We start from the raw sequence: 13,199 nt of genomic DNA, 5'->3' as shown, positions 1-13,199 counted from the left end.
CTACACATTCAAGAGCAAAGGCCATGGGAACTTTGGCTGCTTAAAAAACTCGTTTAGCAGACAGAAGACCACAGGGCTAATCATCATCTTTCAACAGCAGTAAATATAGTTTTACAATTATATCCATGCACTTGATTTTTCAGATATGCCAGCAGCGTTATATTAAAAAAAAAAATGTTTGGGCTACTTACAGGCACAATTAACTATTATCCAAAGTACTCTGTATGCCAAAAAAACAGACAAAAATGCTAAGGACATACCAAATTACTTCTGCAAGATTTTTTTACTATTTTCAGTATAGTCAGATGAATTCAGGGCATATTTTTTCAATTCTTAGTTACCTATTTTCAGACACACTGAAGCTTAAGTCATTTTGTTCACTTTCCTCATTAAAAACATACCTCACAGAACACAAACCTAACATAGGAAAGCATACAGGAAACATTGCTATCTCTCTTGTACATCTCTGATTTGTCAGGTAACACTTTCAATCTAAAGGTGGATATTTCTAATGGGATTCACTTTTTCTTTTTTTTTCTCCCCCACCTTTCAATGAAGTGGTGAAATGGAGCCCCCCAAAAAGCCTGCTCTGCTGGTCACAGCCAAACCCTTTGTCAGCAGTTCCAGCCCATTCCTCACAAAAGGATGCCCTTACAAGGTGAAAGAAACAGCAAGATTTCCCCAGCTAGTAGTCAACCCTGGACCGTTCCATTGACAGTGGCAGAACAGTCACACAGTGACAGACTTCAGATCCATCCAGCCCATTATCTTCCTTCTAACAGCAGCCAAATCTGTGGAAGAATGCAAGAACAGGGCAAATGTTCACTAGTTTTTCTCCAGCAAACTAAGCCAGTTGATGTCATAACTTGCAAAGTACGCAAGTTGTGGATAAGAGTTGCAATGACAAGTTCTTCATTATACGAAAAAAAATCCAAGTAATAAAACCTGCTTTTTTTTTTCATACATGGCACCCAGTTATTTCATGTGTGCATCCTAGTAAGCGAAAATGGGAAAGTTCCCTATTTTAGTTCCCTTACCATCCAATATTCTGTGTGCTTGTCATATGCCTTCACTCCTGTCAGCCCTTTTTGTAAGTGAAGATTTCACTTCTTTTCATAAAGAACCTGCTACATTCCTTTCATCATCACTATTATCCTTCCATATACTACTGCTAGATCTGCTACAACCTTTGAAAGATACACAGAAGTACTACAGCTGTATACTCTAACATAATGATATGTGCTGATTTATTTCCCATTTCTCATTTTAAAACCACCTCGCTAGACACAAGTCTGCAAGTGCTGACAATAATCTGCCTTGTACTCAGAATAATAAAATAATCTGCCTCATATTCAAAGAAAACTCCTGATGTTAAATGTCAGGGTTTGCAACCTCAAGACAGCAATTTCGAGGCTGAGGTGGCCAAACAATCACCAGCCAACTACTTATGTGAAGCTGGTTCTTCCTCGTGTCCACCTGCTCAGCAGTATCAGAAAATAACTGAGGATATTCATTAAACATATTCTTCACCTGAAATACCTCACATGAGCAATTGCTTTAATTACTAAAGGGATGAAAAGTAATTACAGAGGAAAATTCTGCAATCTCAGTCTAGGCAAGAAATACCCAAGGGAAAGTCATCATTATAACATCATCCATGTGTTGCAAAAGCCAGTTGAGGAATCCTTGGTGCCGTTGGCTCCCTTCTATCTAAAGTCTTGCTAGATGTACAGGGCACAGCCAGACGACCAAGCACCTTCCCTGCCTTGGTTTTGAACATGACACATATGGGTCTCCCACCAAAGATGCGTCTCCTTTGAGAAACTGGAAAGTCGAGATCCCTTTATGGTATAGTGGATGAGTTAAGTATGTTCCAGTACGACAGCACATCAAGAAGCCGAGGCACGACGCTCTGTAATTAAATAATGCTTTATATTGGTTCATGACAACGTAACATCAAGGCAACAGCACCTGCCATTTTCACGCAAAATAATTTACATAAACTTATTCCTCTACTTCCGTATCTCCAGCTGCATTCCATAATTTATACAGACATACAGATTCTTCCCTCTGACATTAACAAGAGAAACAAGTTGAATAATCAGCTCGCAGTATTAAGTGCATTGCATTTACTATCAAGCAAGCTTTTTTAGTTCAGCAGATGATTAATCTTCCCTCTGCGGGTAGAGTACCAGGGGATGCAGGGAGCTGACAACTGCTCTCGGCTTCTGGCCATGCTCTCCATACGCTTACCTTGCAACAACAGCATTTGCTGGATCCCTCCAAGAGCTGCTCTAATTCATTAACCCAGCAAAAGAATTGGACAGCTTTCTGCCAGGTCAGTGAATTAAAGTGGCTCACGTAAGGAACGCCAGAGCCAGTAAATAGGAGTGGGAGTTTGCGCTTGGAGCCAGATATCTCTTTTCTGACAGCAGTGAATCTTTTAGATCAGCTCAGCTGCCAGAGGTACTGCAGCCTAATTAGCATCTCCCCTTGCAGCTAACTATGCTGGGTGTCTCCATTAGGGATAAGAGCACTAAAGTAAACCAAGGGGGAAGGGGGGAAAAAAACAGGCAACCCAGCACTGTAAGTAGTGAAATGCAGAGTGTCAACTGTTTAAGGCTGCAACAGGCAGACCAAGTCGGCCAAATATGGTCCGGTACCTCAGTCTATTTTTAATCCAGTTCTTTCAGCTGTGCTTTGGGACAGTATCAAGAGAAAGGACAGATGCCTGGAGATGAAGTATGAGAGATCTGCATGCCAGGCAAGAAACAAAGCCCCACAGATGAGGCTTGATCCTAAAATAAAAAAAAGATTCTAAAATATGAGGTTGTTTGTATTACATTACCTATTGTGTCAATTTCTTTTCCATGCCTCTGTTCTGAAAGCTCTGAATGCTTTCCACTACACTCACACTGCCAGAACCAAGCTCATCCTTAGCTGGTGACACCAACCAGTCGTTCCCCTTTGCTCAGGGCTTTTAGACTGCATAGGAAGGCATGGACTTTGACTCTCAGAGTTTATTTTACGTAAGTTCACTACTGATCTTTGACCTCAGGCTTCCAAATCACTGTCAACTCAAACACCACCGCTAATTTCAGATCATTCAATCTGACTCATCCACAAGAATCTGCCAAGTTTCTATGAAAAGGTGCTCCCACCTAGTGTGTTAGGGACCTTGCTATAGACCCCTTCACACTGCTGTGTAGCATCTTACCAACGAGATTAAATTGCCCTTTCCATGAGGGACCCCTAAGCCACCCCATGTTCTTTGTTACTTTGGCAATTATCCTAAAGGCTATCAGCCTGAAAAGCAGGAAGGCCCCACCATCTGACCACACCTTTTGCTATCTCACCCTGTCCCGCCAACTGGACCAAGCATAGGCCTTGTTCTTAAAAGCAAGCAGGGAACTTATCTGTCTGGCTGAATGAATTTCTGAATCATCCCATGGGAGCACAGGCTTCAAGTCAGCAGCTAGAAAACCTACTGGCTGTTTGGTCTGGGGTATCACCTTCACACAAATGACAGCAACTGTGCTTGTCAGTCACAATAATGGGAGGGAAGGCTCATACCTCACCCCTGATGACTTTTCACTCTATTCAAGTTAGCACTTTTGTATGAGTAAGATAACAAAATGGTGAAAGGAAAAGATACCTTAAAGCATAGCAGTCTAGTCCACATGGACTGAACACGTGTATCCAACAAGCAATAACCAGTACATGTCATGGACAAGGTGCTTGACATTACCTGTAAATGTTTAAGGTGAAATACCCAACCTGTTCTGCTGTATATTTTAATAGCACACTTTAGCCTGAGTAACTACTGAGCCTTCTTCCTTCCCCTAGATCCTACATCATTAATCAGCATACTGAGATGGAGAAAAGTTACATGGAATTACATCCCAAGGCAGCCCACAGAATAAAAACAACTTCATACAGAAGAAGTCCTCTACAAAAAGATAAGGGGACTTGGAAGATCCAGGATGCAGTGGATGCGAAAGCGGCATGTGAAAGGCCCTTGGTTGAGGCACCTTCCCCCCTCTCTCTCCTTGGATTTCTTTATGTGCCACCATCTGGGATCCTTTGGGTTTGATGAGTCCCAGCCACAGCAGTCACAGCAACACTGTGCCCTCACCCTTTCCCAGCCAGCTGTGGCCCTCGAGCCTAACTCTGCACGCTCAGCTCACACATCTTTAACCACATCAAATGGTCACACCAGATGCATCCACCTGTTTCCAACAGCCAGTACAAGTGTTGTGTGTTATTCAGCCTGTTTCTTGGATAAACCCCTGCCAGTCAGGCTCCCTCTGCAGACTCCTGGCAACACCACTGCCTCCCAGCAGTCTCCCAGCAACACTCCCTCCGCACAGATGGGCTCCCAATCCCTCCTCATAGGCTAGCCACACGCTGTGGGCTCCTTGGAGCCAGCTTTAGTTGATAAAACACAGAGCTCAGCCCTGCAGAGCCACCGAGATGGCTCCTAATATGGAAGAGAAGCAGGAAGGTTGGCAAGAACTTACATTCAAGGTCAAGAGTCACATCATTTCCATTAAAAAGAAATGCTCCTAAGCTCTGGACAAGGATGGGAACAGCAAAAACACATGGGGAAAACCACTGCCCTGTTTTATTCCCTATTTCCAGCTTCCCCATCCAACCAGCAGTGCTTGAGAAAGTTGCTTGCTGGAGACGGGCAGCCCAACTCTTACGGCTTGGGACGACATCGGACAATCTGGTGCTAAAACGATGACTTGCATTTCAGTGCTGCACACTGCACCAGCTCTAAGTTTTACTTCCTGCCTGACCTCTTCTCATCTACGTTTGTGTTTACAGAGTAAGGCACTCAAAGTTCCTTTTACACACTATCAGTGTGCCTTACAGTGTTTGTACTCTTTTGCTTCTTCAAGATGCTGAAGTTGAGGCATTCCCAGGATGAAATCAAAGATATCTTCACAAAGTCATGACCAATAGAGCCAAGCCACTGCAGTGGAGCAGAGGCACACACCGGGAACTGTGCACACTTGAGCTGGCTCTATCAGTTCTTCCAACTGTTGGCACTGAATTCATTCAGTACTTACCAGGGAAAAAAATAATCTCTACAAGCCAAACACCAACTACAAGTAAAACTGAAAGCATTAACAGATTAAATCCGCCCCTGAGCGCCGAAGGCTCTCACCATAAGGCTCTTTATTAGGAAGTTAAGTCTTAACAAGTGGCTTAAGGGGTGGATAAAGCTTTTCCTGGGATAATCTGCCAGCATGTTGCCCAGTGCCAGTTCCAGGCCATGGGAAGAAGAAAGCAAAAATACAGAAGATGCTAAAAATCTTGGTTTGGCAAATGGATGACCAGTAGCTAAAAGCTCCTCTCCTAACTTTGCCCTCTGAAGCTCCCTGCCATCTTCAAAAAGTCAAATAAAAGTGATTTTCTACTCTGGTAGTTTCCTGGAAACAAAACCACATTGGGATTACACCTAAAATGCATGTGCTTACCCTAATTCTGTGTACCATCAACCTTCCAGAGTTTGCCTCCATCATGTTTATTTGAACCATTTGCCAATTAACACAAAGTTATTAACGCTTTTATAAAAGACTGTCTTTGGACAACACCACATGGTAACAACATCATGATTTCAAATACTACTTTCCTTTTTTTTTTTTTTCTTTGCAGGCACCAATTCACAAGGGGAAAGATGGAAACCTAGTAATGGAAGGTCAGAAGCCATGTTTTGTTTATAATTCTCTCCTTTTCAAGTCTACTGCCGATTTGCCGTATACTTAAGAAACAGCAATCCAATCAGTGTCTGCTTTTCCCCAAAGCACTGTGCTGCTCTCCTGGCTCTGCACCCTTGTGTACTTACTGCAAGAGATCCGTTCTGCGTGCTGGCCGTGTTCGTGCTCTGCTCTCCGTGCGGCTGCGTGCTTCCGTAGAGTGTCAGATTGTGCTCGCTGGTCTGGCCTGCATAGTCCTGAGTGTGTGGCACCCCGTACTCTGTGGGAATCCCATTCTGTGGGGGTGGCGGAAATGGGATTGTGGTGAATGGCTGCACCATTGCATCAGGAGTTGCTGCTGGCTCCTGGTTACCCTGAAGAAAGGAAAAGGAGAAAACAGATTTATACTACAGAAGACAGATCGAAACGTCAGCCCGAGAAACAACACACACGTGTACATGTGAACATCCCACGCACCATCACCATAATATTGCACAGTCTTCTATTACCTGTTCTATCAAAAAGAGCATGCCTTACTCCTCTGAGCCATGACACTGTTTTCTTAATCTTTTCAGAGCAACTTTTTTGCTAATGGCTGGCACATGGAGAAAAAATTATGGGGTTTGCAAAGTGCATACCCCTGTGATCTCACACAAAGCTTTACACACAGTAAAGCATTATTTTGGAAGGGGGAAGAGACACTGAAACATTGGAACAGAGAAGGAAACACAGAAAGAAGATCAGGCTTCTTTAATATCCCTGAAAGTACCGTAACTGGGTCCATCTCCTCCAGCCTAACACTCATTGCTCTGCTCACAAGCAAGCACATCATGTGGTTCAGAGCATGACTCTCTGTTATGTTATGGTAATAAAAAGTTTACTTTTTCAAACCCGTCTGTGCAGATGCCCCCTTCTTTGCTCTGGCAGCACTGAGTACACAGCACAGGTGCTCAGGTATCAATTTCTGGAATATCCAATTTCCTGCTTGCTGGCCACACAGAAGACACCAAGGACCTGTAGGGAACTGAGCTGAGATTGCAAGCCTGGCGCACACTCACTCTTTACCATTCCTGAGCATCCCTGCTATCACACAAGACATTAATCACCCACTCCTCCCTTAGCTTTGGGTATCCCACAGAGACCTCTGTGCTAGGATAGTGGGCTTTTTAGAAGCTTTTAGCACTGTCTTAGATGTTGCTGACACCAACCAGATGACTCAGAAACAGAGACCTGACCATGCAAAAGAAAGCCCAAAAACCAGTAAAAAAATGTTACACCATCATGTCAAAAAAACCACAATAAGCAAACAAAAGCATGCAGCTCTGCAGCCTCTGCAGGGATCTCACCAAAGGGGGAGCAGGGAGCTGCACTGAGCCACCTGGGGTGAAGGAGAACAGCCTTGACATTGAAGCTCAACCCTGGGAAGCCCAGGCTGCTGCACTGCTCCTACTGCTTCATCGCCGCAGCGGAAAAAAAATCCACAGAAAAGATTTATGATAGGAGGGCTGTTTGATTTATGTGCATGTCAACAGACTAATCCTGATTTTAAATTTTGGCTGCTGTTCCAGCCCTGGGTCCTCCCCCATAAAGTCTGGAGGTGCTCGAGCCTATTCTAACACCAGCATGCTTAAATCAATGGAGTAAAAGCGAAACAGACCTTATCCCACCGGTAGGAAAGGTAGAGTGGGAATTACCAGGCAGCCTTTCAGCAAAGAGCGTGCAGGACCTGACAGACCTCCAGTGAAGCTGGACAAACCTCTAATTCCTTTTATCAGCCTACCTGCAGCTTTCCCTTCCGGGCGAAGGAAACAATGATAAACGCAGCACACCTCCAGCCAGCACCGGGTCATTCAGACACTGGCTGAATCCCAAATTTGCTCTGACATTAGTCTATCTGGTCTGCCTCCCCTGGGGGCCACGTGGCCACACGCTCCTGCAGCTGGGGAGAAGGAGAGGGAAGGGCATTCAATACCACTTAGCAGAGCCAAGCTAAAGCCTTGGCCTGCACCGGGAACGGACCGTTTCATTAACTCAAGTCCAGCCACTGCAAAGCCTTGCTGCCTGCAGAAACACAAAACTCTGCAGCCTTATCTGAGAAAGAAAAATTCAGGCACGCACGCCAGCCACGGCCAGTGCTCAGTTCCTTGCACGCACTCCCCCAAGCCGCTGCAGCCCTGAGTCGTGTGCTCGCGGGTCTGCAGGGGTTTTTTCACACACCAAGCACATTTTCTGAAAGCAGAACAGGATTTTTTAGTTTTCTCCCCCAAAAGGAGGGCAGTTCCACCAGCACTCTGCTTCTGCTCATTCCTTTGCCATTCTCAGCTTCAAAGCAAGGCACTTCTGACTCAGTCTAAACTCACCAAGATCTGCAGAGCTGAGTTCTGAAACGGGAGGCAGGAGAGGCAGAACGATGGCTGTCCCACTGCAAACCAGGTATCAGCAAACCCTATCGCTCACTTGCTCACACTGTTTATCCCCTGACATGACAATTCCATTCCGTCCACATACTGTCTCCTTTCCAAATTCTTCTGCTTAGAATATTTCATTGTATTTGACTGTCCGTGTGCTACGGCACACACTGTCTGCCCCTTTCTTACATGTAAAACAGAACTAAATATGAAATTGATTTTTTATTTTAAGTTAAAAAATTGATAGGGTAACCCCAGAAAAGATGCAGGTGCAGAAACTGTTTCCAATTTTCCCAGAACAAGCTAGATTTCCAAGCCAGTAGCATCCCAGATCAGAGGAACAAAATGCTAATTAGCCCTAAACAAAACCTATTCTGCCATCCTCTCTACAGTGCAGGGCTGCTCCCCAAAGGACACAGTCCAGCATCTTGTTTAATCTCACTCTTAGACTACTTAAAATGCCAGCCCATGAACCTTGTATAATCTTATTTTCAGTGGTTTTACCCCTCAGTTAATACTGTTCCCTCCAGTTTAAATGCATTCGAACCTTTTTAAATATTTTCTTTCCCTTCTTCAATTATCTACAAATGCTTGAAGGATGAAAAATGCTTACTCTCTCTTCTGTTGCTTGTGGCATTTTGATAATACGTATTTATTTTGAGTTTAATCACACCTCTCAAGCCAAAATATCCTGGTAACTTTATTTATTACTTCTCTCTGACCTTCCTAAGATTTTCAAAGAAAGGATTTCTGGTGCCAAATGAATGTTTTTAATACCACTGTCACTCCCCCCCCCCAAAATCGCATTAACATGCAAAAATCATATCTCTTTTATTACAAATGTATCCTTCATTTAATGTCTCAGGTTATCTGGAGATTTATCACCATTATGTTTGTCCAGGTTTCATCTTCCCATGGAGCATCTGTATCTCAAATTATTTCTCTCTTTATATGATTATGGACATATTTCCCATCTGATTTTTTCTGTAATTTTAATTTCCTTTGGTGCTTCAGAATTACTTTTTTCTCTGTTTCCACTAGTGTCTGCAGAAAAGGACTCCCGATGAGATCTCTGCAGGTTTCACAGCATACTGATATCCTCCAAACCCAGAGGAGATTCTACCTCTTCTGTTATTCTGCTAAATTTCAACATTTACACACTTCATATTTTCAAGAACTAACACAGGACACGCACAAAAAAATCCCATTAATCTTCAAACATAGAATCTGAACTCGTTTCCCTCGTTCTAACCCACCATAGAGAATTCTGCAGTCAGAGGTGCTGCTTCTCATACTTCTCAGGAGGTACAAAGAGCACGAAGAAACCCCAAGTTTTCCAGCTGAAGGTACGTACTTGGGAGGAGAGACTCAACAGAAAGTATTTTGTCCACCCAATCCTGACAACATACCTCACTGTATTGCCAGTCCTGCCTGCTCTAGCCGTGAAAATCTCTGTAACATCTACTTAAATGCAACAAGAAACCCAGATAGGTATGTCCAAGGCAATTACCATCCCCAAACACACACAAGGACTAGGAAAACCTGGCTGCAGCTCCCCCCAAAAGCTAGTGTCATCTTAAACTTCTGTGAACAGGGCATGAAATAAATCTTAACTCATGTTCAGGAGCAGACAGACACTTCTCTTGGACACAATGCATCAGGCCAGCAGTCTTCAGGAGGGGAGTGTGATGGACATTTGGTTGCAGGAATAATTGTGGCAATTCCAGATCATCCAATTCCCTCCACAAATTTGTGCTGCCATGCACCAACCACGATAGCTGTCATCCCATGCTCAGACTGGGAAAGGTTGGTCAGTGCAAGTGGAACTCAGTGTAATTAACACATACTGCTTAAAAAAAGGAAAACACTTCAACAGGATACATGGTAACCTCAAGTTCCAAAAAGAAGAAGTAAGTCCTGTGTTTGCTATTCATTCTGTTGCTCTACATTCATTCACATCAGGTGGGAATTCGAAGCAGCCCTTCTCTTGCAAAATGTTGGCATCTGATTCATCAGCACTCAAGATTTCAGAGCACAAGAAGGATATGGATATTCATCTGGGCTCCCTATTCTCAGCCCTACAAAGGTCTAGTCAGGTCCTTGCAGGTGCCAACTTTCTTCCTTAAGTCAGGGTTTTTCCTACACTGCTCATTACAAATCCGTCCCACATTTTGTTTAAAAAACAAATTAGCTAAAACAGTGACAATCCCTAATGGGGACACATTTCTTAGAGTTTATGCAGCTTTAACTTAATTAACGAACTTTGTAGCTCCAAGCTAAGCAGAGGAATGGTAAGTAAATGCATGTAGTGGTAACTTGTGGAAGGGTGGGAACTGGAGATGATGTCTCAACAAGGAGCAAAGTGGTTCAGCAAATGCATCATAGGATGAATTCTTTCAGCAGACAGCAGGTGGTGATCCAAGATCACTGCACTGGAGCGCCAAGAGCAAACACCAGAAATGCACACAAAGGCCTCCTACTTCCATAAAACTGTCAAAGATCAGTGAGTTTTGTGAAGGAGTGGTTTTGTTTTGCTCATTAGAGAAACGGATGTAATTACAGGAATATGAAAGGAGCCTTATAGCAATGCAGCTCCAGATCTCTTCTGTATTGGTACACCATAATATGCATATTTAGTAAAGCATAACCACCCAAATAAAAATTATTAACCCGGTAAAGCTAAACTGGTACAATTTCTGTACAGACATGGCAAACTGCCACGAGGTAACCCATCTGAGCTATCCATAATCCTACAATGAATCATAAGCATCACAGAAAGGTGCAGAGAAATGGTACAGCATATAAACATCAAATAATCTCTTAAAAATGCCTTTGAACTCTGCTAACCCCCAAATCACTGGTATAGATGTGAGTATAAGCCTATTAGTGGAATAGGGTTTCTAATAGGTATATCTTCACTGAACTAATTTTATGAAACCTTGAAGCAACTGACTTGCAGCTAAGGGAGGTAATTAACCTGTTTGTGAAGACCAGAGTGTTCCAGCCTACACTGTTTGCTCTCCGCACTAACCTAATCCCTTTCGTAAACAGCAAAAATGTTTGTAGCTGGGATCTGAAGAGCCTGGCACGACAGTTCAACCTGGAGCCACTGCCCACCCTCAGCTCTGCGTGAAGGGGATCCTTTTAAGTGAGGGGGATGTAGGGACCACACCGTCTCCTTTCTACAACCCAGCTCGCAGCCTCCTGCCAGGGATGCAAATGCGACACACAGCTCTGGTACAGGAAGCAAAGCGCTGCTCCCCGGCTGTACACAGGCGAGAGAGAAAGGGTTTACAATACAAGGCTCCTGCTTAGGAGCAAAAGAAATAATAATAATAAAAATAATAATAGGCTGGGGATTTTTCCCCCTCCCCTTCTCACAGGCGAACAAAAAAGCTGCTCTAGCAGGGTCCTCTTCTCAGCCTCTTCCAACACAGTCTCCCTTCCCAGTTCTGAGCTGCAGGTTCAGAGAGGATCTGGTTGGAGCTGTCACCATCCCACTTCCAGCTGTGCACTCCTGCCCTCTTCTCCCTGCCAGCCTGCCCACTGCTGAGCCCTTTCAACACATATCCCAGGGGAAAAAAGAAAAATTACTCACTTTTTGTTGTCAGGTTAGTTTTGTTGCCACTTAAGAGTGCTGAAATGCCTTGGCAAGGAGCTGGAGGAGAATCAGAGCCAGAAAGGACAGGGGGTGGAGAAGCTGGGGAGGGAAGGGCCATGGGCATCAGCTCTTGGATGAGCTCAGGCTGCCAGGGAACTGCAGTCTCCAGCATGCATTAACCCTCTCCCCAGGCAATCCCACAATTTGCCCACTGATAACAAGCAATTTCTTCACAAATGGGAATAGATACAAACCAGTGTGAACAATGCTCCCCAGACACACCCGAACTCCAGCATTATCACTGCCAGAAAAACAGAGGCTGGGGCATTTCATTATACCAAAGAGGAACCCCACCCTACACTGGTAGCTCTCACAGCACATAGAACCTAAGATTTAATTTTTAAAACTGTGCTTTTGCTCTTTAGGGTCATGAGGATACTCAAACACAAGGGAAAGTGATGTACAGGATGATGAAGTGATGGCTTTCCAACTCCCCAAACACCCCAAACCAGCGCCTTGGCCACGCCAACCCTGCAGGTGCCCACAAACACCATATGAGCCCTCTATAAAAAAATGCAGCAATAACACTTCCTCCATCATGGCCATTTCATTACAGATTAGCTTCTGAATGAGAAGAGCGGGTAAAATGCCTACAGAAAGGAAATCTGGAGGTGAAAAGGATATATACAAAGGATATAACCATCTCACATTCATCTTTGTACAAACCTGTTCCTGGATTCAGAGGGGTATGTGACCCTAACCTGACACCCACAGTCCATGCTACAAAGGCATTTCTGTAACTCCATAGAGCAAGACTGGCATGCCTGTGTGTCTGGCGACCGAGACTGATAAAATCAACACTCTTTCTTGGTGTGGGTTGATCATAAAAGCACCTTGAAGAGGATCACGGTAATAAGAAGTTTTGTATTTCATCTGCACATCTGGAGCTTGATCTTTGTTTGATCTACGACACACTGGGGTAACAGAAAAGGATGTTGGATTTTCACTTTACTACCATGGGCACAAGAGCAATTCCTCCTGAATCCTCCCAAAAGCAGGGCTCTATCTATAGGTAGTTCTGCAAATGTCTGCTGGACTTTTATGCTAGTTCTGTTAAAACAGAGAAAAGTTCATATGTATTCCTTTCTTTTTTTTTTTTTTGTAATTTAAATTGGATGTAATCATTTCGGAAATGCTTTTTGCATTGGGCTAAGTTAAGCCTCAATAAGCTAATCTTGTACCAAAGGGGAAAAAAAAAAAGAAAAAAGAGATGCCTGCACTCAAGCTTGCACCTAGCTAACCATTTAAAGGCATGTTTCCTTCAATTTCCTGGTGCAAGCTTGCACTAGATTATCTAATCTTGCCCTTCCCTCTCCTAGATATGTAAAGTAAAGGAAGAACAAGTTATCTTCCAATACACACTCTATCATTCCATGCCACCAAAAACTGTTCTGTAAAATAAAGCAGCTGGCCTTTTTTTTTTTT

At 43.8% G+C, this 13,199-nt stretch overlaps 1 protein-coding gene across 9 annotated transcripts in view; it reads right to left on the bottom strand.

Moving 5' to 3' along the window:
- The window catches only part of RBFOX2 (RNA binding protein, fox-1 homolog 2), a 173,671-nt gene that overhangs the window by 56,065 nt on the left and 104,407 nt on the right, over positions 1-13,199 (bottom strand). For all 9 annotated transcript variants that reach the window (XR_001876191.1, XM_017823353.1, XM_017823352.1 and 6 more), the window contains one exon: positions 5,855-6,079. Coding sequence is in view for 8 of the 9 variants with exons in the window: in XM_017823353.1 (XP_017678842.1) it covers positions 5,855-6,079 (225 nt within the window). In the remaining variant the exon portion in view is untranslated. The remainder of the gene's footprint in view (positions 1-5,854; positions 6,080-13,199) is intronic.

The sequence above is a fragment of the Lepidothrix coronata genome, unplaced genomic scaffold (genome assembly GCF_001604755.1).
Source record: "Lepidothrix coronata isolate B3197 unplaced genomic scaffold, Lepidothrix_coronata-1.0 Scaffold102, whole genome shotgun sequence".
In the NCBI taxonomy this organism is placed as follows: Eukaryota; Metazoa; Chordata; class Aves; order Passeriformes; family Pipridae; genus Lepidothrix; species Lepidothrix coronata.
Note: the sequence above shows the minus strand (reverse complement) of the source record. Positions and strands in the feature narration are given on the sequence as shown.